Source organism: Mizuhopecten yessoensis, unplaced genomic scaffold, assembly GCF_002113885.1.
Source record: "Mizuhopecten yessoensis strain PY_sf001 unplaced genomic scaffold, ASM211388v2 scaffold8745, whole genome shotgun sequence".
NCBI classification, from domain to species: domain Eukaryota; kingdom Metazoa; phylum Mollusca; class Bivalvia; order Pectinida; family Pectinidae; genus Mizuhopecten; species Mizuhopecten yessoensis.
Genome location: NW_018407700.1, coordinates 2,406,660 through 2,431,329, shown reverse-complemented (window position 1 = coordinate 2,431,329; position 24,670 = coordinate 2,406,660). Strand labels below are relative to the sequence as shown.

The 24,670-nt window shown below is 36.7% G+C and overlaps 2 protein-coding genes across 4 annotated transcripts in view; one reads left to right on the top strand and one right to left on the bottom strand.

Moving 5' to 3' along the window:
• Window positions 1-7,222, top strand: part of LOC110456434 (dynein heavy chain 5, axonemal-like) — a 124,961-nt gene extending 117,739 nt beyond the window's left edge. For both annotated transcript variants that reach the window (XM_021507199.1, XM_021507200.1), the window contains 6 exons: window positions 895-1,045; window positions 1,589-1,700; window positions 2,382-2,538; window positions 2,887-3,228; window positions 4,484-4,610; window positions 5,354-7,222. In XM_021507199.1, the coding sequence (XP_021362874.1) occupies window positions 895-1,045; window positions 1,589-1,700; window positions 2,382-2,538; window positions 2,887-3,228; window positions 4,484-4,610; window positions 5,354-5,640 (1,176 nt within the window). In that variant the 3' untranslated portion in view covers window positions 5,641-7,222. The remainder of the gene's footprint in view (window positions 1-894; window positions 1,046-1,588; window positions 1,701-2,381; window positions 2,539-2,886; window positions 3,229-4,483; window positions 4,611-5,353) is intronic.
• A 6,421-nt stretch (window positions 7,223-13,643) lies between these two features.
• On the bottom strand, window positions 13,644-24,134 carry LOC110456474 (temptin-like). Of its 2 annotated transcripts, none has more exons than XM_021507251.1 (4): window positions 23,355-24,134; window positions 17,635-17,780; window positions 17,006-17,156; window positions 13,644-13,714 (listed from the first exon to the last, which is right to left on the bottom strand). In XM_021507251.1, exons 1-4 carry the CDS (start codon window positions 23,431-23,433, stop codon window positions 13,653-13,655), a joined length of 438 nt encoding a protein of 145 aa, XP_021362926.1. In that variant the 5' UTR covers window positions 23,434-24,134; the 3' UTR covers window positions 13,644-13,652. The 2 variants fall into 2 exon arrangements, with proteins under 2 accessions (XP_021362926.1, XP_021362927.1); XM_021507252.1 differs by lacking the exon at window positions 23,355-24,134 and adding an exon at window positions 19,894-21,229.
• Window positions 24,135-24,670: the final 536 nt, after the last annotated feature.

Genomic DNA, 24,670 nt, shown 5'->3' with positions numbered 1-24,670 from the left:
ACTGATGGTCCTGACAAAGTGTTGATATTTTTCGGGTTGATCAGAAATTCAATATGGCCGCCACGGCCGCCATTTTTAAAAAACTATTTCAAACTTAAAAACAAGTTGTAATAGGCCGATTTAACTGAAACTCGGTCTAGGAATGATCAGCTCATGGTCCTGACAAACTTAAGTTAACGTTATACTGTACTATTTTGTACTCAAATTGGTACATATTTCAACAACAAATATAAATACTGTAGGACTCAGGTGACCGTTTTGGCCCATGGGCCGCTTGTTTTCTTTCACATTTTATAAAAATATTAGTAGATTTATACAATAAATGTATGATAATTTGACTTTTAATCACATTAATTAGTTATACAATGAACTAAATATTGTATGAAGCATAGTCGTTTATTTTTATTTTTTATATAGAATAAAATTCAAAATTAAATAAATATAATAAGATTATGCAAATATAGATATACACGTATATATGTTTGTGTGTGTATATGCAAATCCCTAGGAAAAAGTCCTCGATGACAGACTGTGCCACTCCCACCTGAACTTAACACACATTTACCTTGCACATTAAATAGGATTTGACAAATATGAACCAAAGTACTAGAACTATATTTTTCTTTGGATTCTACTTAACTAACTGTCAGCTGCAGGTCATCATCATTATTAAGCGCTTTTGCATGCTCCATACTAGCAGTTTGCTGACCTCTGTATTCGTCAGTAATTCCTCCATTAGCCCTAAATTACCTAATTGTCATTGGGCCTTCAGACATTACAAAACAAACAACAAATCCTACACTCCTATCTTGTTTTAATTTGTTTTTAACCAAATTTAATTTCGTATCCAGTATTTTATGAAATCAAATTTTCACTGGTCAATCATCCTTGTAGGGTGTGTCTTGGAGCACAGTGAGATACATGATTGGTGAGATCCAGTATGGTGGGCGTGTCACAGACGACTACGACAAGCGCCTCCTCAACACCTATGCGAAGGTCTGGTTTAGTGAGGGCATGTTTGCCGAGTCCTTCAGTTTCTATACGGGTAAGTTGGGTGCGAAATAGAGGCTGGGCCTCAATGATTGATGGTTGGTTGTCTTGTTCATTTCACAAGAGTTAAATTATTTGCAAAAATAGTAAGTGACACCAGGTTATGTTTAGAACTTTTCAAAAAAAAAGAAATCATGGACTTTTTTATCCCACGATTTTCTTTATTTAAACTGTATACGTTTCATCCTTGAGCTGCCATGCATGACCATCAACTTCAGCACAGAAAAAACTGTACCATTAATTGAACAGATATAGTGAAAAAGAACATCTTTTTCATTGTTTCAATATGAAAACACTGGTTTGAAGGATTCATCATGTTCATAGTTTGACCTTTGAAAAGCATCTGAGGTCAAAAGTGACCAAAGAAAAACTTCTTCCCTTGTATTTGGATTTTACCGTCTCCATGAGATATCAATTTAAATTGAAGCAACAAACTTATCTTGTGAAAATTGGTAAAAGGATGTTCATAGTATAAGAAATCTACAAAATGTGTTGAATTTCGAATTATTCATAAATTTGCGCCTTTTATTTAAAACAGGATATAAGATCCCCAAGTGTAAGACCATTGACGAATATCGTAACTACATAGAGGGCTTACCACTGCAGGACTCGCCGGAGTGTTTCGGATTACATTCCAATGCTGACATTACGTAAGTAAATCTACAGGTACCCAAACAAAACTAGTTATTAAATTTACAGGTGCAAAAATAAAATGAAAAACGCCCATAAGTATATCAAAAGATGCCCTGCAACTCTTGTTATTAAGGTTCCCTACAAAGGCGCTTTAGTAAATCTGTAGGTACTGTACCTTACAAAGTTTTGTTAGTTCACAAATCTGTAGGTACCTTACAAAGTTTTGTTAGTTCAGAAATCTGTAGGTACCTTACAAAGTTTTGTTAGTTCAGAAATCTATTGGTACCTTACAAAGTTTTGTTAGTTCAGAAATCTGTAGGTACCTTACAAAGTTTTGTAAGCTACTGGTGCCCAACAAATAAATGCTTTGTTAGTAAAGCTACTGGTGCTCAACAAATGCTTGTTAGTAAATCTAAAGATGTCTTACAAAGTCTTGGAAGATCTGCAATTGCTGATAAATCATTTAAGCGAGTTAATCTGCAGATACCTAGCAAATGCTCATTATTATATCTACATGTGCTCTTTAAAGCCTCATAATAGAGTGAAATCTTTAAAAGAAAACTTTGATTTTGGTACAATGCAATTGGTTGCTGTCTTGTGTACGGGAATCGACACTCACTCACAATCAGAGCACTTCACTGTAAGCTGTGCTTTTTGTGTTGTTTGTAACTAAACATGAGTTTATGTCTATGCCACAGTTATCAGACCAATACAGCTAACACTATGCTGGAGAACATCGTGAATATTCAGCCTAAAGATACCGGAGGCGGTAGTGGGGAGACTCGAGAGAGTGTCGTCTACAGACTCGCCAACGACATGCTGGACAAACTACCCAATGATTACGTTCCTCATGAAGTAAGTGACCTCTGACTACGTATCCCAGGTGGTTGTCCGTGAAAAGAAACTGGAATATTAACTCATTCACCCCTGACGACACATTTGGACTCTTCCAGTCCAAAGGTTGGGAAAGTTCATTATGAAATTTCAGGGGTGAATGAGTTAATTCTTCTTCATGGTTTCAGTAACTAATAATTGTACAAGGTAATAAGCTTAAGGTATCTAGTTTCTTTAAATTTGAAGCTTTTATTTTATACCTTATGACCTTCAAACTCAACCAATTTGTGATGGATTTTGTAACAGGTTAAGAATCACTTGTTTGACCTATGAACTGCAAACTTAACCAATCAATGATTTTCATTACAGGTCAAGGATCGCTTGAGGAAGATGGGAATTCTACAGCCCATCAATATCTTCCTTCGCCAGGAAATTGACCGCATGCAGAAGGTCATTCTACTGGTCAGAACCACGCTGATTGACCTGAAGCTTGCGATCGACGGTACCATCATCATGAGTGAGAATCTGCGTGATGCCCTTGACAACATGTTTAATGCCCGTGTGCCCACAAACTGGAAGAAAATTTCCTGGGAATCGGCAACCCTCGGGTTCTGGTTTACAGACCTACTTGAGCGAAACGCCCAGTTCCATACCTGGGTGTTTGATGGCCGACCCATATCTTTCTGGATGACTGGATTCTTTAACCCCCAGGTATGTTATATTTTGTCTTTCTGCCACAAAGAAGCAGAAGTGAGACTAAGGTGTTGCTTTTCTGGCGGTGGCGTCAACATAAAGTTTTTGTGTTTAAGTTAGTTTCACTGAAAATATAAGTGCTAACTAATCAAACATGGACCATAGATGCATCTTAGGTAGTACATTTCAACCCATGCATCAAATGCTGGATGCGGCCTACCTTTCATGGTCCATCTCCATCAACATTAAGTTTTTGTATTTAAGTTAGTTTCTCAGAAACTATAAGTGCTAGAACAACCAAACTTGACAATGTGCATTGATGGTCAAAGATATATCAATCTGAATGGCTTCTTTTTGGGATGAGCTGCCAAATACTACCTTCTGTTAAGTTTCTTCCCCAAATAAAGAATTCCCAAAATCGTGTTATCATTGAGGTGGAATACAGATTTGGGCTGAGTTCATATATACGGGGACATTTTCGCCGCAGTTTAACTTTCACCTTTTTTGCCCTCCCCAATGAGAACAAATTTGTCATGAGAGCAATTTTTAGTACATAACAATCAATATATAGTTATTAAAATTTGAAGGGTGAAATTAGTATTAGTCGAACGTGTATTCCATTGGCAGAGGGCCAATATTTGACAGGGTGAACACTTCCTGGTGTACATATTGACAGGGTGAACACTTCCTGGTGTACGTATTGACAGGGTGAACACTTCCTGGTGTACGTATTAGGCTATTGATCAATTGGCTAGGCCTTTGTATTAAGTGAGGTTTGTTTACATCACTGTTACACTAAAAAGATGGATATCCTATTTGTTAATTCACTTGTAATTATGCTGACAAACAGGGGCCAAATTTTTGAAATACTTTTCATTTGAAGTTTATATTTTATCACGATAAATACTGTACATGGGGAAACTTTTTACGGTCATTTAATTTTCGCCTTCCGCAACGAGTGCAAATTTATCATGATATGGAATATCAGTACACTAACATACCATACAAAATAATTACTGTAGTTAGTTGTGAAGAGGCTGACCCTGGGGCTCCCCAACCCCAGCAGCCTTCTTATCTGTTTGATGTGGGAATAAGATTGATATTTGAAAGAAGAAAAAAAGGAATAAATTGTGGAGGGCCAAATTAACACTGAACAAATTTTGATACTGGTGAAGGGTAACTGTTTTACCGGGTGAAGGTTTTCCCTGTGTACAGTAATGGGATAACCTATGGATGCTCCTGACTAAAATTTTTGTCTTTTTGGTGATCGCAGGGTTTCCTGACCGCAATGAGACAAGAAATCACTCGAGCCCATAAAGGCTGGGCTTTGGACACTGTCATCCTCGACAATGAGATCACCAAAATGATGAAAGAGGACCTTACATCGCCACCCAGTGAAGGTATGCAAACCAGGTTGATTGTTTCACATCGTGGCAGTAGGACGTATAAATTAAGCTATTATTATGTTTTTTTCTGATCTGATTTCTTGTTTGCCAAACTTAATATTTAAAAAATATATAATTCTCCTCAGGGCAGTAAGAGCTTCTTGGATGTTGCTGTTTCAGCCTTATTTTATGTAATGTGATCGTGACATTTTGTAGATGTAAGAAATCTTTGTTTCTGAGTGGAAGAAAATGTGATTTCATTAATATTTCGTACTGATTTATTGTTCTATATAGTTCAATTAAGACCATCTTCTGGTGGATGATAAATATGCAAGACAACACACTTGTGATTTCTAACGAATCAGAAAGCACAAGTTTATAGCGCGGATGAATATATTCACGAGTGCGCGGAGCGCACCAGTGAATATATACGTCCGCACAATAAATGAGTGCTATAGATTTTATAAACTTTGATATTTTTTGCAAATACCGGGAACTTTTCAGTTCGCCATGGCAAGGGGATTCCCGTAAAAAGTAGTTATGGCTAGTAGGTAAATACAACATTCCGTATTGCACATGTGCAATACAGAACGTTGTATTTCATGATCTGAAAAATTGCCTGTATTACTATAACAAGATTCAACAGGTATGTGATAAAACATTGTATCCTCTTGACGGAAGTCAATAATTGTATAATGTTGTATTGGGTGTGTTGAAGCTTCTAGACTTTAACTTGATTGGTGTTTGTCATGTTTCAGGTGTGTACGTGTACGGTTTGATTCTCGACGGAGCTGGCTGGGACCGTAGATCTGCTCGCTTGATAGAACCTACTCAGAAGGTTCTATACACGCCTTTGCCTGTCGCTCATGTGTTCGCTACGAACCAGGAGAAGCAAGGCAAAGCACAGAATCTGTACGACTGTCCCGTGTACAAAAAACCACGTCGTACAGATCTAACCTACATTTTCCCGCTAGGTCTGAAGACGAACAAAAACCCTGACCACTGGACACTCCGAGCTGTCGCTCTGCTCTGCGACACCAAGTAAACTGGACATTAAAGCTACTGGACATTGTACTGTTAAAAAAAACACCATTGTGGTGACCTATTAATATCTATGAAAAAAAACATTGTGTTAACCTATTAATATCTATGAAAGATGAGGAAACAGTGAACATTACAAGACCTTGTGTCTAAAACCTAATAATAAACGTTTATACATTGGATTATCAGTGACAAATACATGTACTTGCTCATAATCAGAAGAATTGGTGCAAATTCAAGACTTGTGCTCATATACATTGATGCATCTATCCTCTTCATTCTTTTTCCAACAATAAGAAATTTGTCCTGACAATAAAAATTATGGATTTGTGTTTGTCTGGAGAAAAATGTGATATTCCCACCCTAATAAGTATCCCCAAATGATAAGAGTAAAGGGGAATAACTCTATTGTAACTTTTGTTTTATTTGCCCGTCACTACTGAGAATATTTATGCAATATGACAGTAACTATCACAATGAGAAAAGTTTCTGTTGTAAGGTGTAAACACCTATAATCTCCAATATATAAATATACAATCAAATAATTGTTTTTTGTGCGAGAGCATTGTAAATTGAAATTTTAAAAGAAACAGTCTGAAAGACTTGAATTTATCGATATTTGTATCTATTTGTTTCTGTTTATTCACACAAATGCTAAAATAATTTAATTTTGTATCAATATACTGCAATTTATTGTGTTTAAATTAAACATTATTCGAGACGAAAACGATAACAACAGTAGAAAATGTTAAACAGTTTTTTAACATCCTGTTTTTTTTGTGGTTACTTTAATCAGACATTTGGAAAAAAATCCTGAATGTTAACATTACCTGTTAGATTTCTGTGATGTACAAGAGATGTACATGTACCATATAATTCCTGTCCATTTTCTGGCCACAGTACCACCAACACATCTGTGTGGCTCTTCGGAGGCTATTTCCTTCTGCAATCAACATAGTTTTTGACCTCTTTTGTAATTCGCGTATATTCAGAAGTCAAAGTTGAGTGCAATGGTAGCGCCCAAGACTGTTGGCAGTATTGTGGCCCCAATATTTACGAAATCCGTCCAATTTTTACAGGGTTGTGTGTGTGAAAGGTAGGTTACAATACTGAACATCAGGAAAGATTTACTCATTTGTTTAGGATTATAAATCAAGTCTTGAGCAAAGACAGTCATGCTTTTTCAATCAAGGAACATTCACATTAATTAGGCAGTCACCTAGGTATAATAAGAATTTAAAAATTCTTTCAGTAAAGCAAAGAATTTTTGACTTGTACTTAAATTCAATGAATTGTTTTCTGATGTACAGCACTGTGTCTACCCTGGAAATTCCGTCTACAGTATTTAATATTTATATTTATATATGTGTGTGTGTTCTTCGAAATATTTGTTTTTATTAATATATATTTTTTTTGTCATTCATCTACAACAAATTTTCATGAAGAGTTTATTTTATTTTGTGTTACAGCTTTTGAATTGTTATCATTGCACATTCTATTATATTTATCTGTTGTTATTCGTATATTAATATTGAATGGTTTGTCTGTCACTAAATTGTTTGGAATAAAACCATTGCATGTTGGAATTGCAGACTCCTGTTATCTATCAGTTATATCGTATGTGTTGTTCCCTTTTCTTTGGGTGAAATAATGTCTTCAGGATCCCTGTCCCACCACACTCTGGTTTTTGTCTCCCCGCTACGAAGCGGAAGCAATACTAAGGTGTTGCTTTTCCAGTGGCGACGTCAACCTTAAGTTTTTGCATTTAAGTATGTTTCACTGAAAGTATATGAGCTAGACCAACCAAACTTGGACCATAGATGCATCTTAAATCTCAACACATGCATCAAATGCTGGATGCAGCCTACCTTTCATGGTCCATTGACTTTAACATTAACTTTTTGCATTTTAGTTAGTTTCTCTGATATGTGCATTGATGGTCAAAGTGGGGCACAGACGAAACATATCAATTGGAATCCGAAACAGACTCCCCTCCCCTTAGTTTTGATTTGGCTATCACTATAGAGCAGTTGGGCCAGAACCCTTTTATTTACCAGGTAGCTCAGTCGGTTAGAGAAACAATAAAACAATCTGAGGTCCAGGGTTCCAGTCCCTGTTGACTTTTACTTGCAGAACATTGTTGTTGTTGGAAATGTTTTATTCATTTCACATTTGTTATTTTTTCATAAAAGCCTTGCAAGGTATCCTCTTATTTTCAAAAATGATTTTATCAAAGCTTTATTGACACGGGGGTCCGTAAGGTAATCCAAACGGATTAAACTCATTCATATATCAATTTTTGTATGCTTTACAATCAACTTAAAATTGAAATTGATGAAACTAAGGCAAAATCGTATACATTGTGTCTATCTACACGGAAACCATTGGAAAAAAGTACAAGGGAAATAAGACCAGGTGTTCTAGGAGCAATTTTCTGATTGATAGATGATATCAGCTAGGCAATCTGTCAAATCCAGGTAAGGTCATGTCCTGAAAGAAAGGAACGGGGAAATGACGACGAAACCGTAAACATTCTTATCGCACAAGGAAATAGAATATTTTTCAATGCTTATTATGATCGCAACCACAAAACGTAACCCCAAAGCCTGAATTGCAAATTTGCCTGTCAGCATTCAACATGTTAAATACGGAAATCGTGATATTCGAAGCAGCTTTCTTATATTCAAAGACATACATTTTATAGCATCATCGATATATCTGAAAGCGAGTTGAAAGACTAGGTTTATTTTACATATCATGATACATTCTTAGATAAATTCAGATTCGCATGAAAACCAACCGAAAAAAACATGTCAACCAAGATTAATTTATTATCATTAGCTCACCTGCCCGAAGAGCAAGTGAGCTTATGCCGTGGCACAGCGTCCGTCGTCGTCCGTCGTCAACTTTTTCTTTAAAACCTATTTCCTCCTAAACGCCAAAGAGGATTTCAACCAAATTTGGTCTGAAGCATCACTAGGGGAGGGCAATCATTTCTTAAATAAATGAGGTTGGTTCAACCCCTGGGGCCAGGGGGGCAGGGACCTGAAGGGGAACTTAGCTAAATTTGCTTTAAAACGCATCTCCTACTTAACGCCAGTGAGGATTTCAACCAAATTTGGTCTGAAGCATCACTAGGGGAGGGCAATCATTTCTTAAATAAGTGAGGTTGGTTCGACCCCTGAGGCCAGGGGGGCAGGGCCCTGAAGGGGAACTTAGCTAATTTGCTTTAAAACACATCTCCTACGTAACGCCAGTGAGGATTTCAACCAAATTCAGTCTGAAGCATCACTAAGGGAGGGCAATTATTTCTTAAATAAATGTGGTTGGTTCAACCCCTGAGGGCAGGGACCGGAACGGGAACTTAGCTAAATTTGCTTTAAAACGCATCTCCTACTTAATGCCAGTGAGGATTTCAACCAAATTAAGTCTGAAGCATCACTAGGGGAGGGCAATCATTTCTTAAATAAATGTGGTTGGTTCAACCCCTGAGGCCAGGGGGCGGGCCCTGAAGGGAAACTTAGCTAAATTTGCTTTAAAACGCATCTCTTGCTTAACACCAGAGAGGATTTCAACCAAATTTGCTCTGAAACTTCATTGGGGGCGGGCAATTATTTCCTAAATAAATGAGTCTGGTTCGACACATGGGGCTGTTAAGACGCTAATACCCCCTATTTGCCTGAGTGAATTGTACAAAATTTGGTCGAAAACATTATTGAGGAAGAACAAACATTTCTTAATTGAATGAGTTTGATTGGACCTAAGAAATGGTACAGCTAGATTATCATATTCTATGGTGGAGTTTTCATAAATTGTTAAAAATTGGTTTCTAGGTTTATAAAAGCTTATAGTTGAATGAAAATTAAAGTAGTGTCTAATTACACCCTGTTGTATGACATATTACTTATTTCAAAATCTGTTAACATGGCAACTCAATGGAGGCCCCTGATTAGTTGAAAGTCAGATATTGTGGTCCCAGTTGGGTTAGAACATAGGTCTTGTCTGGTTTTGAGGAAATTTCATATAAAGATGTACTAATGCATTCAGTTGTAATGACTTAAATATAAAACCAGGTGAGCGATACAGGTCCAATGTACCTCTTGTTTAACATATACCTGTTGTAATGTGATCTCATTGAACCAGTAGGCCGATACCTAGAACGCGCTTGTCAGTGTGATGAATTGAGGATTGTGTCTTGGTAGCGTATTCCTGCCTCTTTTTTGGTAACTGTTGATTGCCCAATTAAATCAAATTAGATTAAACAAGAAGACAGTCATCAATAGAAATCCCAAATGTTAATGAGATGCCCATACTGAAAGTACTGATACTGTTATTAATGATTCATCAATTTTTCCAAATTATAAGAATCAATCTTCATAAAACACCTCACTTGTCACATATATACATAAAACAATCAAGTCACTTAAGCGTGAAAAGTAGGTCAAATACAGCATATGTAACCTGCATTCATTAGAGAATACAATTCATATAGCCTGAACAGATTGAAAGATACTGATTGCGCATTTTTTCTTAACATGAAAATTGCTGTCATTGAAGTGTGAAAAGTAGGTCAAATACATGTAGTAGAGCAACCCCAGCTGCATATAGTAGAGCAATCCCAGCTGCATGTAGTAGAGCAACCCCAGCTGCATGTAGTAGACCAACCCCAGCTGTATGTAGTAGATCAACCCCAGCTGCATGTAGTAGACCAACCCCAGCTGCATGTAGTAGACCAACCCCAGCTGCATGTAGTAGACCAACCCCAGCTGTATGTAGTAGATCAACCCCAGCTGTATGTAGTAGATCAACCCCAGCTGTATGTAGTAGAGCAACCCCAGCTGCATGTATTAGAGCAACACCCGCTGTATGTAGTAGAGCAACCCCAGCTGCATGTAGTAGAGCAACACCAGCTGCATGTAGTAGAGCAACCCAGCTGCATGCAGTAGAGCAACCCCAGCTGCATGTAGTAGAGCAACCCCAGCTGCATCTAGTGGAGCAACCCCAGCTGTATGTAGTAGAGCAACCCAACTGCATTTAGTAGACCAATCCCAGCTGCATGTAGTAGAGCAATCCACCTGCATGTAGTAGACCAACCCCAGCTGCATGTAGTAGAGCAACCCAGCTGCATGCAGTAGAGCAACCCCAGCTGCATGTAGTAGAGCAACCCCAGCTGCATCTAGTAGAGCAACCCCAGCTGTATGTAGTAGAGCAACCCAGCTGCATGTAGTAGACCAACCCCAGCTGCATGTAGTAGACCAACCCAGCTGCATGTAGTAGACCAACCCCAGCTGCATGTAGTAGACCAACCCCAGCTGCATGTAGTAGAGCAATCCAGCTGCATGTAGTAGAGCAACCCCAGCTGCATTTTTTATTCTAATACAATCCACATAAAATGAAAAGTTTCCGAGGTATGGACTGCGCGATTCGTCTTAATCTGTAACGTCCGGGCTGACCGGAGCTCGCTTCAAGATCCCCCGCCAACTCTGTTTGATAACAATTGCGGAACAAGATCAAAATCTTATATTAAATTAAACACTGTTGTTGGCCCGAAAGGTAATGCGTTGGGGGTCTAATTGTGAAAGAAAACCGGATTTTCCTCGCAGAAAACCTGTGGTCGGGCAGGCGTTCCAATACCATTTATTGGAACACCCATGATTGTCCTAAATTACAGCTTACTCTGAACAACAATTCATCCGATAAGCCAATATATTTACATTAAAACAAAAGGAGGGGAAACAAACTTTGAGCAAATTTTGCAACTAAAAACGATGCTTGAGATGGCTTGTATCGGTAAGTTTAGTAGTAATTCCTTTATTGTGTAATTATGTTAATCTTGACCTTTTGCAATAGGCCGATCAAACACTAAAGTCTGATTTAAATAATCAAAGTGTGTCCGTAAAGTTATACTAAACATGGAAAAATTGCCAATTGATCGTAATGAATGTGAAATAACAGTTTCCGTTTACCTGGGATTCTCTAGTTAGGTGATTGCACCGGATAGTTATTGGTTCATTATGAACCATGTACTTATCAAAGTTGTCCTAATAAGAATTCGATTCCGAGGAAAAACATTGATTTTTTTTTCTATAATCGTTATATGCTTGATAATGAATGTTTAGCATTCCTAATATCGCTGTTCAGAGCGCCAACATACATCAAACGCAGTTACTAATATTAGTAATGGGAAATCTTTACCGCTTGTTTTTATACATACTTATCGTAGAAGCGAAACGAGGTTTTGTACAAATGCATAGATTTGTTTTGCCAATTTGCTAACCTCGAATGTTAAGTGGAGACACGCGAGATGTACACGCAAAGTAAACATAGTAAGCAAAAGCAAACAAAGTAAGCAAAAGTAAACATAGTTAGCAAATATAGACAGACAACTGACACTGCTACTTGCTTTATTGTGCAAAAAACAAAACCAAAAAAACCAAGAAGAACACCCCCCACCCCCCTTGCCCCCACAAAAAAACACAAAAAAACACACTTGAAGAAATCAGCATGTTTGATTACATATTTACAAATTCATTACAGTGACCGTTATTTCAGTTATTAAACGGCAATATTACTCAACACTGGTATACAAAACATTAAATACTAATATATATAAAACCAATACGACACTAATAATCCCAAACTGATACTATGAGATAGAGACGACTGTCCCTTTATTGGTCCTCGATGTTCAGCTTGAAAATGTAATCAATATACAAGTTGACGTTTCTCCGTCTCCTTCTTTCTCTCCTGTCTTTCTTTCATCCAAGTATACTATCATTAATCCACATTTTGAAAATTATCCGCCTACTTTCCACCACATGAAGGATATATAACACTTCCCTGTACATTATCTACTTTCTCGTAGTACTCCATTTGTCAGAGTCATTATCTGCAGTTTCCGCTTAATAACTCTAGCAAATATTAGATAAGGCTTTTTTTTTCTTCGAGTTTCAAGCTATACATTATGTCTCAACAGCACGATACTCACATGTTTAAATCTAACCTCAGTAATATTTACCTACAATATGTCCTGAAAGCGGGGGGTATAAATTCCACGAATATGCTTGTTTAAATAAAAGTCCCCTGTTCTATTTGCCATCGCTACCAAAGTAGGACACTATATATTCTTTGCATGTATAGAGATAGTGACGACTTTACAGTATTTCTATTTCCTATAATTGACCCTAATAGGCTTTCGTACTATGCTGTTGAACTCATGTCGTTTTACACTTGTGACGTTTTACACACGTGCTGTTTACACATGTGCTGTTTTACATGTGTCGTTTTATACATGTCCTGTTGTACACATGTGCATGTTATGTTTAACACATGTCGTTTAAATCACGTGCTGTTTTACACGTATCGTTTTACACATGTGCCTGTGCTGATTAACACATGTGCTGTTTGATATGTGTCGATTTATACATATTTCGTTTTACACACGTGCTGTTTTACACATGTGCTGTGTAACATGTGTCGTTTTATACCTGTGTCGTTGTACACACATGGAGTGCTCTTCAACCCATGGCGTTTTACACGTGTGACGTTTTACACATGAGCTGATTAATACGTGTCCTACATTTTATACATGTGGATGTGCTGTTTTACACATGTGCTGTTTAATACGCGTCGTTTTACACATGTGACATTTGACACATGTGACGTTTTACACATTTGCCGTTTAAGATTTCTCCTGTTACACATATTCCGAGGGTTAGGTGTGTTGGTTGTCTTACCGGCGTGTCTTGTACCACGTGTTCCGTTTACACGGATGTTACGTTTGGCAGTAGTCCGTGTTTTATAGGCGATCTGATAGTGCATCAGCAAAACTGATGTAACAAATTGAAACGAAACAAACAAACAGACACATAACAAAACAAAATATTCACTGGTAAGTTCTGAGTAGTTCTTCTTCAGCTTCGAAAAAAAACACCCAACTTGATATGTGCATTTTTGATGGGGACATGTCCGTATATAGTTGAGATTCAAAAAAAGGAAGTATTTTAGTCTAATTTATTAACAAACAACATTAACATTGACTGATTGACACTTCGGGTCGTTCATTGGTTCGCAGATTCCTGAAATGAGAAAATAATATTAGTAATACATTTTAAAATACCGGCAATACGCAACGAAATATAAACAGACCTTGGAACCCTTTTCTTTACCAAAAGGGCGTTGTGTTTGCGTTTAACCGGACAAGAAAAACGGTCTAGGGTCTGTGAAGCATGAAAGGGCACATTTGCATCTAATTTTGATAAGTGTTCGTCTTAAGTATTACTTTGTTTTATTAATTAAACAAACTTGACATTAGTAATGGAGACTAGGTAATAAGACCCCCGCGCGCTTCCATCCAGGCCAACAAGAGCGATAAATATAAGTTGTAAAAAATCTTGTTTCATAATTGTTGTAAAATAAGTTAAGTTTATATTTTTAATGGAGAGAAAGAGGTCCACCATCTGCTTAGTAGCAGGTCCAGTAAAGTTGGTAGATTGTTGTAATTGAGTTTACTCGTCCAACCATGTGAGTAAAATAATTAAGTAAACAGGGTAGAATAGAAGACATGAATGCGAACACATTAAATGAAGGTTATCAGTAACTTTAATCTAACATTTACTAGACTCCACCCACTAGCTAACCCCGACCAACAACTGATGGTTTGAATTTTGAATTTATTTAATTATTTCAAAACAATGACTAGCACTATATTGCCTTGTTTGATATAAAACATACAAACCATGGTAATTTATTTTAGGGACATGTTCTACCTCACAATCATTAAAGTGATGTGATTAGGAATATCTCCATTTAGGATATTTGTTTCTTAATATATGTGTGTAAGAGTTATCTCCCTTTAGGATATTCAGTAGGTTTTATCTTTAAGTCCTTAAACAATATTTACAACATTATATGTAACTCCCGTGATGTAGGTTAGTGTTATCTATAACTCCTTAAACAATATTTACAACATTATATGTAATTCCTTTGATGTAGGTTAGAGTTATCTATAACTCCTTAAACAATATTTACAACATTATATGTAGTTCCTGTGATGTAGGTTANACCTGTGATGTATGTTACAGTTTTCTCCCTTAAGGTTATTTACAGCATTATGTATTATACCTGTGATGTATGTTACAGTTTTCTCCCTTAAGGTTATTTACAGCATTACATATTATACCTGTGATGTGTGTTACAGTTTTCGCCATTAAGGTTATTTACAGCATTGAATATTATACCTGTGATGTGTGTTACAGTTTTCTTATCCTTATATTCAATCAAAATAAAAAAGACAATATTATTTTAGCATTCTCTGTGGTTTTATTCGCTTCAAACACATTTGAAACAAAATGTTTTACCAAATTTCAATCAGGCGGCGAACGTCAATCGGAAACAGGATATTGCGTCATAATTTGAATTTGACGTCACGTGATGATTGGCACCGATTGCTCAAACAGTCTGACGGAAAACTCTGAACAGTTAGCTTTTGGAAAACATTCACGTAAGATGGTTATTGCTGAATTATAGCCACAATTTTGATGGCAATATAAGGATTGCGTAAACATGATAATTGAATATTTTACGATAATGTTACTATTCATGTTAACGTTGAATATTTTTTATTATGTTTTAATTGAATGCATTTTTATTTCGAGTGGAGGCAGGGGAGCATTTTCACTGTTATGGTTCCAGAAGCCCCCTAAATGATCAGTCATACTTAAGGACATTTCCATCCAATGATACAATGTAAGTCATACTTAAGGACATTTCCATCCAATGATACAATGTAAGTCATACTTAAGGACATTTCCATCCAATGATACAATGTAAGTCATACTTAAGGACATTTCCATCCAATGATACAATGTAAGTCATACTTAAGGACATTTCCATCCAATGATACAATGTAAGTCATACTTAAGGACATTTCCATCCAATGATACAATGTAAGTCATACTTAAGGACATTTCCATCCAATGATACAATGTAAGTCATACTTAAGGACATTTCCATCCAATGATACAATGTAAGTCATACTTAAGGACATTTCCATCCAATGATACAATGTAAGTCATACTTAAGGACATTTCCATCCAATGATACAATGTAAGTCATACTTAAGGACATTTCCATCCAATGATACAATGTAAGTCATACTTAAGGACATTTCCATCCAATGATACAATGTAAGTCATACTTAAGGACATTTCCATCCAATGATACAATGTAAGTCATACTTAAGGACATTTCCATCCAATGATACAATGTAAGTCATACTTAAGGACATTTCCATCCAATGATACAATGTAAGTCATACTTAAGGACATTTCCATCCAATGATACAATGTAAGTCATACTTAAGGACATTTCCATCCAATGATACAATGTAAGTCATACTTAAGGACATTTCCATCCAATGATACAATGTAAGTCATACTTAAGGACATTTCCATCCAATGATACAATGTAAGTCATACTTAAGGACATTTCCATCCAATGATACAATGTAAGTCATACTTAAGGACATTTCCATCCAATGATACAATGTAAGTCATACTGAAGGACATTTCCATCCAATGATAAGTCATACTTAAAGACATTTCCATCCAATGATAAGTCATACTTAAGGACATGTCCATCCAATGATAAGTCAATGATACAATGTAAGTCATACTTAAGGACATTTCCATCCAATGATAAGTCATACTTAAGGATCCCAAGTAAACTTTGATATTGTGATAAAATAAATAAAATAAACATACAGCATTTCATATAGCGCCCTATCTAGCTAACATAAGCCACTCTAAAGCGCTTTACAGTACATAGATATATAATTAATACAATTAGCATATACAATTTTTGAGGAATTCACAGGAGCCAACTATTAGTGCTATGCCACCTAGCTAATATCGCCCTATGTGTGTATGCCTGCGTGTGTGCTGGATATTATTGCGTTCTATTTGTAGTGGGACCGTGCTTCCAACGGTATCTTTTATAGTGCCACCTAACTTTAATGTACAGATACTGCAACATCCACCCCATACAATTGATACTCCACCTGGGTTGTTGGAGCTATGTGGGCAGGAGAAAAACACTTTCTCTGAATATACATGCGTACGACGACATCGGGGATGGAACCCCGGCCGCCTGCGTGGAAGGCCGGAGTGTTAACCACTCGACCAATCCGCCCATGTGATATGTAATTTCGAAATATGGATTCACTTTATTTGATTTGTACATAGCGTCATTAGCTTAGTCTTTAAAATGACATTAATGATAATGGCCTCATCAAATTGCTTACTGATATTCTAACATTTACTCACTTCCGTAGCAAACTGAAATTTATGAAACACCGTTATCATGCTTACCTGGATGACCGGTGGCTTGGCCCTCGGGTGTTTCACCGACTGACCACGAGCAGGTCGGGTCCCCTAGTTCTACTCCGTTCGACACACCGTCTAAGTCTGAGTCAGCCATACACAAGTCCCGGGTCCAGACATGCGCAGAGGATGCAAAGTCCTTGGAATTAGAAAATATTTGAAACACTAGACATAACTTTGTCAATGAAATGTGAAGTGAACATTTTAATTCTCCAAAGATTCAATGGTTATGAAAATGATATGAGATTCAAATAATATTCCTTACGAGAAAAATCAGAATAATTCAATAATTAACTTTCCGCTACAATATTTATTTAACATTCCACTGCAATATCGATTTGACATTTTACTAGAAAATGTATTTAAAACATTCAGGTACTCCAATGTCTACCATCTACTGTAGTTCCTGCTTGTTTGCTAATTATCGACATGAATTAATATACTTATGACGACAATGAAACAATTGTTTTCTACAACATCTATTAATAACTCTTGTTCGCGTTATGTTGGATGGTAGTGCAAGAGGTCTTCACCAAAAAAACTCTCTAACGTTTAACTACCATTTTACCATTTCACAAAAATAGCTAGTCACTATTTGATCAAATTTTATAACTTACCAATCCAAACAGATTCCTTGGACCCCCTCCATGCGCGATGTCATGCCCTACACCCTTCCATATGTGTTTTCCACTGGCACATGGGCTAGGGACATTATGGCCGTTAGGAATATACTGTGTGTATCCCGGGAAGGCGACAGACAAACCTAGTAAGGCACAAAACATAGACACCCAAATCATCGTGTGGTCAATTTCGAAACACGTAAAACCAAAATGACCTGTCACCTTGAAGTCAACTTAGATAGAAGGAATGATATGGACGAACGCTCGTGACTTGAACGAAATGACGTTCGAATCAATTATGTAAGGATATCATGAATGTGAGAATTTTAGGTGAAGTAGTTTGTCAATAACAGACGCGCTGTTCATGGACACTTCATTATCTTATAGTTATATAACACATCTTTATCTTTTGTTATATATATAGTTCCTACGAACATTGGTCAAGCGTTGGTCATTTCTATTCATACAAACCGTGTTAAATAGTTTTTTTTTTAACTTTAATACAACCAGCAAACTGTGGTGAATTATTTATCATTATATAGTACTACAAATTGTTATGAATAGTGAATTATTTGTATTTATGAAATAAATAAAAAAAACATGGTTCAGTAGTTATTTATTTTACTTAATACACAACCAGCAAACTGGGGTGAATTATTTGTCTTTACAAAGTACCTACAAAGTAAAATTAATAGTAAATCATTGTGATATATATATATATAAATTTGTAATTATACAAGACAAGGTTAACAAAGATGCAGGTTAATGAAGAGTATGCCACGTATTAACGCCATCAGGATCTATTAACGCCATCAGGATCTATTAACGCCATCAGGATCTATTAACGCCAGCAGGATCTGTTAACGCCATCAGGATCTATTAACGCCATCAGGATATATTAACGTCAATAGGATCTATCAACGCCATCAGGATCAATTAACGCCATCAGGATCTATTAACGCCAGTAGGATCTATTAACGCCATCAGGATCTATTAACGCCAGTAGGATCTATTAACGCCATCAGGATCTATTAACGCCATCAGGATCTGTTAACGCCATCAGGATCTATTAACGCCATCAGGATCTATTAACGTCAATAGGATCTATCAATGCCAGCAGGATCTTTTAACGCCATCAGGATCTGTTAACGCCATCAGGATCTATTAACGCCAGTAGTATCTATTAACGCCATCAGAATCTATTAACGCCATCAGGATCTATTAACGCCAGTAGGATCTATTAACGCCATCAGGATCTATTAACGCCATCAGGATCTGTTAACGCCATCAGGATCTGTTAACGCCATCAGGATCTATTAACGCCATCAGGATCTGTTAACGCCATCAGGATCTGTTAACGCCATCAGGATCTATTAACGCCATCAGGATCTATTAACGCCAGCAGGATCTATTAACGCCATCAGGATCTATTAACGCCAGCAGGATATATTAACGCCAGCAGGATCTCGAAAGAAATATGCTTTTTCTTGTTTGATATGAAGGTTGATGTTTTTTATTATGCTCATTTAAGGGCCTTGTGGTTGTGTTGTCCCTTCATGATTTCTTGATATAATGACGTGACATAACTTGGACCTTGATATGATGACGTGACATAACTTGGACCTTGATATGATGACGTGACATAACTTGGACCTTGATATAATGACGTGACATAACTTGGACCTTGATATGATGACGTGATATAACTTGGACCTTGATATAATGACGTGCCATAACTTGGACTTTGATAGAATGACATGACATAACTTGGACTTTGATATGATTACGTGACATAACTTGGACCTTGATATAATGACGTGACATAACCTGGACTCGACTAAGATTTACATGGCGGGTGTTATCAATGAAGATGAAGACGCTAACCCTTCCGGAACACCTTGACTTATTTTCCTTGTACTTTTCCCTCTCTTTGTGCATATTTTGTCTCAGTTTCATCGTTTTTCAGTTCAATGTAAGGTTTTGTTGACATTCGGTATTCTCTTGCTGTTCTTCGTTTGCGTTAAATGTGTTTGGTCCGATATTTAGGATTAAGATAACCGAAAGGTATGTTATTATTCAGTAAGTGACCATTAGTCGCCTCAAACAGTAATGCAACGCAGTAAAAAGAATGAATAAATATCAATTTCACCTTGATTGATATATGTTATCTGTCATGATAATTACTCCATCCATTATGATGCGCAACAGTACAAAAGGGGACAACAAGTAGGTAGCGTTTCCGGTTTTTACACGTACCGGGCATTAAAGGCCGGGGACGACCTGCAATTAGCTGATAAGAGATGGGCCACTAGTTCTTCGGAACATGTTTTTCCTCTAAGGTATGCGGGCCCCTTAGAAATGGTTTGCAGCACCCTTTTCACAGATTTGACTGCATGCCATGCATCATTCTGATTGACCGTAAGTGGCTGATTATCTCTCACACATTTGTTGATCGACAAATTCATATCATGTGTGTAAACATTTATAATTACATCCTGAGCATCAAAATATTGATAGAGTTTTTCAGTGCCGAACCGCTCATGTCTTTGTGACACAATGTCGTCAGACTTAGTCACATGGATACACTCCAGTACTTTATGTGTTTGTTCTCCAATAGCCACAACGCTGGAATCTTTTGCATTTTTTCTCCATCTATGCCTGGCATCCGTCACGACATACCAATGTCTTCAGGAAGTGCAGACTCAATGCTGTCCCTGTATACCGAAACATGTGATTTCTCTTCTCTTTATTGATGTGTCCAATATTTGAAGCTTTACAAAACCTTGTATATTGGACAGGAAGCATTCCACTATACACACAAATCCATGAATCACTCTATGGTTGACAAGATATTCGTTGTTTGGCAGGTATGGAGATGATGACCAAAGTATGGAGTGATGTTTTTCTTTTTGACAATTGAGTCGCACTACAGCAGTATGTCCTTTACTAATCAAAGTGTTCTTGCTGAGGTTGCCATCACAGAGTCGAGCGTGGTTTTCAGTGACCTCCACTAACTTTGATAAAGATGATTCTGCTGTCATAAACACATTTTGATCAACATTCTTTTTAGGCTCTTGTAGAAAGTCTGACTGAATTAAAATGGAGGTCAATGAAAAACAATTTAGTATTCAGTGGTCTGGCCGAAAATTCAGGAGGAAAACACGGAGATGTTGCTGAGAGAATTCATGGAAATCGAACTCTGTATGTACACCGCTTCGGGAAATTTACTTCCGGTAAGAACATGCCTATAGTAGCCCGTTTCGTGTACAACAGAGATCGCGAAGGTGTGTTAGGGTGTCCGCGTAGGTTAAACAGTACATCATTTTATATAAATGAACAATTCCCGAAGGAAATACATAAACGCCGAAGGGAGCTCGAACCGACTATGAAAGATCTCCGGGATAAGGGTAAAAATGTGCGGCTGGTAAGGGACAGACTCATTGTTGATGGGAAACTATATAATGGTCCAATCATCAACCACGACAGACGTTCATCGGCCCAATCGGATACCGGACATGGTAATGGTGGCCCACCGTAAAGTGAGGCGACACGCGAGAATACGTCTGTCAAACCATCTAACGGTACTTTATTCAACCAACCTGGAAGTGCTCCTTCAGATTCCACTGGGAGATCCCACAAAAGACAATATTAGGACAGGCAGGGACGTCGACATATCTCGGTAGAATCCGTACCCTGGTAGGGTACCGAAACTGACCGAGGTTTTGCCGAATGATACTTACCTTGGCACGGTTATCGAGGTCGATCGTCACGGATATCGATGGTCTCGTGCGCTTGTATATACAACGAGTCCACTATGGATAACCTGACCCACCCCTGGCACTTTATATGTGTCGCGTCACGGATCATGTGTCTCGTGCGCCTGTATGCACGTACATGTCATGTGTACTATATTCTGATAATGCCTACAGCTCGATTTTTACTCAAACATGCATTTAGAATGTGAAAACAGAATATTCATACATTATGAAACATGTCTACATGACTTCACTGTGATATCACAAGATGGTATCTTTAAGAAATAGGCACGTGTCGTCACATATATATGACGATTTCACGTACACTATAGATAGATAATCTGAGCTAATTATTCCTTTTTAAATATTTTTTTTAAGTCTAAACATGTACCGGACTACCAGTGACGACCGACATCGGTTTGCATGTATATATCAGTTGTAGTTAAAATTTCATTCCTGAAGTTAAAATAGACTTTAATATTATCATCAGTTTGTCCCACGCAGATTTTTCGAAAAAAGATTTTGTTTATGTTACTTTTAGTCTTGTATATAATTATTTGTGTAATGTTTAGTATAGTGTGTCTCCACCCCAAGTCAAGTTTCTTTCCTCATATCTTATCGTCCATGTGTATCGTGTACCAAATAGTGTTATATCACTTAGACACCGGTTAATGTGTGTGTAATATGTAATTAGACTATGGGTACATGACATACATGGAAGTAACAAATCTAATGCACTCGACATATATTCTGATATACTCTATCTATACAGTCTAACTTTTATTGAGAAAAACGCACATTTTAATCCTATATTGGTAATCCTATTACTGTTGTGTAATGATATTGAATTAAATCCTGGGCCTCTGCGCAATCTTCAAATTTTTCATCTTAATGTAAGATCCATTAAAAACAAACTGGATATTATAGATAATGAACTTTCTGAAAATGATATAATATGTCTTATAGAAACACATCTTACCCCATTAATACGTGATAGTGACCTTGTTTTAGAAAGCTTTTCATGTGATTTTTATCGAAAGGATAGACAAGGAGGATTCGGAGGTGGAATTATTATTTATACTAAAAATACAGTTGTTAGTAAGCGTAGAATTGATTTGGATCACAACGATATAGAAATTATCTGGCTGGAACTAACAGTTGATTCTACAGACCTGAATCTACTGTTGAATACTGGCGAAAGTTAGATGATATGTTTGATAAAGTTTTTGATGATGATGTTACTGATGTTATTCTAACTGGTGATATAAATGTAGATATGCTATCCCTTCAGCCACACTCTCATCTAGGTCTATTACTAACAATGAGCCTACTAGAATTACTCCCACATGCGCTACCTCTATTGATGTTATACTCGCCAACAACAGGAACTTGATTAAAAGTACATCAGTCCTTATCAACTTTGACTTATAAACAAACTGCATATAAGAAAACCATTTTTGAATATGATAATGCAAACATTGATAGGATTAATAGTAATATTAGTGATATTGACTGGATCTCTATTTCCCAGAACAATGATGTTAACGATTTCAATAATATTCTGGTTGAATCCATAAATAAACAAATCGAGGAGTTCGTACCACATCGATCAGTTACAGTAAGACCAAATGATAAACCCTGGTTTACAAATACTATTAGACTTAAAATAAGGTAAAGAAATCGTATCCATAATAAAGCTGTTAACACGAATTCCCCTTTTCATTGGGAAAGGTATAAATTAATTCGAAATGAAACAATTGATTTAATTAGACTTACAAAAAAACAATACCTCTTGAAACTCGAATCCTCCCTTAATAGCAATAGCTTACCACCTGACAAGTGGTGGAAAGTAGCGAAATCTCTGTTAAAACCGAAAATAAGCAAACCAGTGTCCCTCCTTTAAACGATAATGGTTCTTTCCTTCAAAATCCATTTCATAAGGCAGAATGTCTTAATACTTACTTTCTTCTATCTCTGCTTCATCAAATGAAATTGATCCTCTCCCTCGCCCTCCTGATTTTCCTTTCGTGATTGATAGCATTGAGTTCACCCAACAGGATATTAGAGTCAACTTTCTACTTCAAATGGGAAGAAGCCCGCTGGTCCTGATGGAGTGGTCCCAAAACTTATAAAACTACTAACACCTTCTATCACTCTTTCTCTTACCCTCCTTTGTAATAAAACTATGGAAACTGGCTCCATCCCATTGTCCTGGAAAGCTGCAAACATTAATGCTATTTATAAAGGCAAGGGTGAGAAAAATTATGTTTCTAATTATCGTCCTATTTCAGTTACCTCTTGCTTTAGCAAAATATTAGAAAAAGTATTTTTTAAATATCTATATAACTATTTACGAGAATATGAAATCATTATTAAGAACCAGTCAGGTTTTATTCCAGGAGATTCAACTGTGAATCAACTTCTTTCGTTATATCATATGATTATGGATTCCCTTGATAAAGGACGAGAAATCTGCTCTGTATTCTGTGACATAAGTAAAGCCTTCGATAGAGTGTGGCATGAAGGGTTATTATACAAACTAGAATCCTATGGTATTAAAGGAAACTTGCTAAGTTGGTTTAAAAATTACTTGTCAGATAGAAAACAACGTGTTTTAACCGAGGGCATTTTCTCAACTTATAAATCTGTAAACGCTGGAGTTCCACAGGGATCTGTTTTAGGTCCCCTTTTATTTTTTTTTATATATTAATGATATAGCCGATATTGTAACTAGTGACATAAAATTGTTTGGTGATGATACATCCTTAAGTGAAATAATTGAAAATAACCATATTGAAATAGCTAATAAAATTTCAGAAAATCTTTCAAATATCAGTACTTGGGGTAAAAAGTGGGATATTAATTTCAACCCTTCAAAAACTGTATCAATGATATTTACTAGGAAAAGAGACACGCTACATCCAGATATATTTTTCAACAATAGCTCAGTTCAATCCCTTGCTACTCACAAACATCTAGGTGTTATTTTATCTGAAGATGGTAAATGAATTCACCATGTAAATTATATATATGAAAAAGCGTTTAAAAGGGTAAATATATTAAAATCACTTAAAAAACGAGTCTCAAGGAAAACTCTTTTGAAGATATATAAAACATATATTTTGCCTATATTGGATTATGCAGACGTCTTGTGGGACAATTGCACGGAACAATCTAAACAACTGCTTGAATCTGTTCATTTAGAAGCTTCTAAAGTCATAACAGGATTGCGCAGAGGTATCTTATCATAAAGAATTTTATGATAATAGTTCTATTTA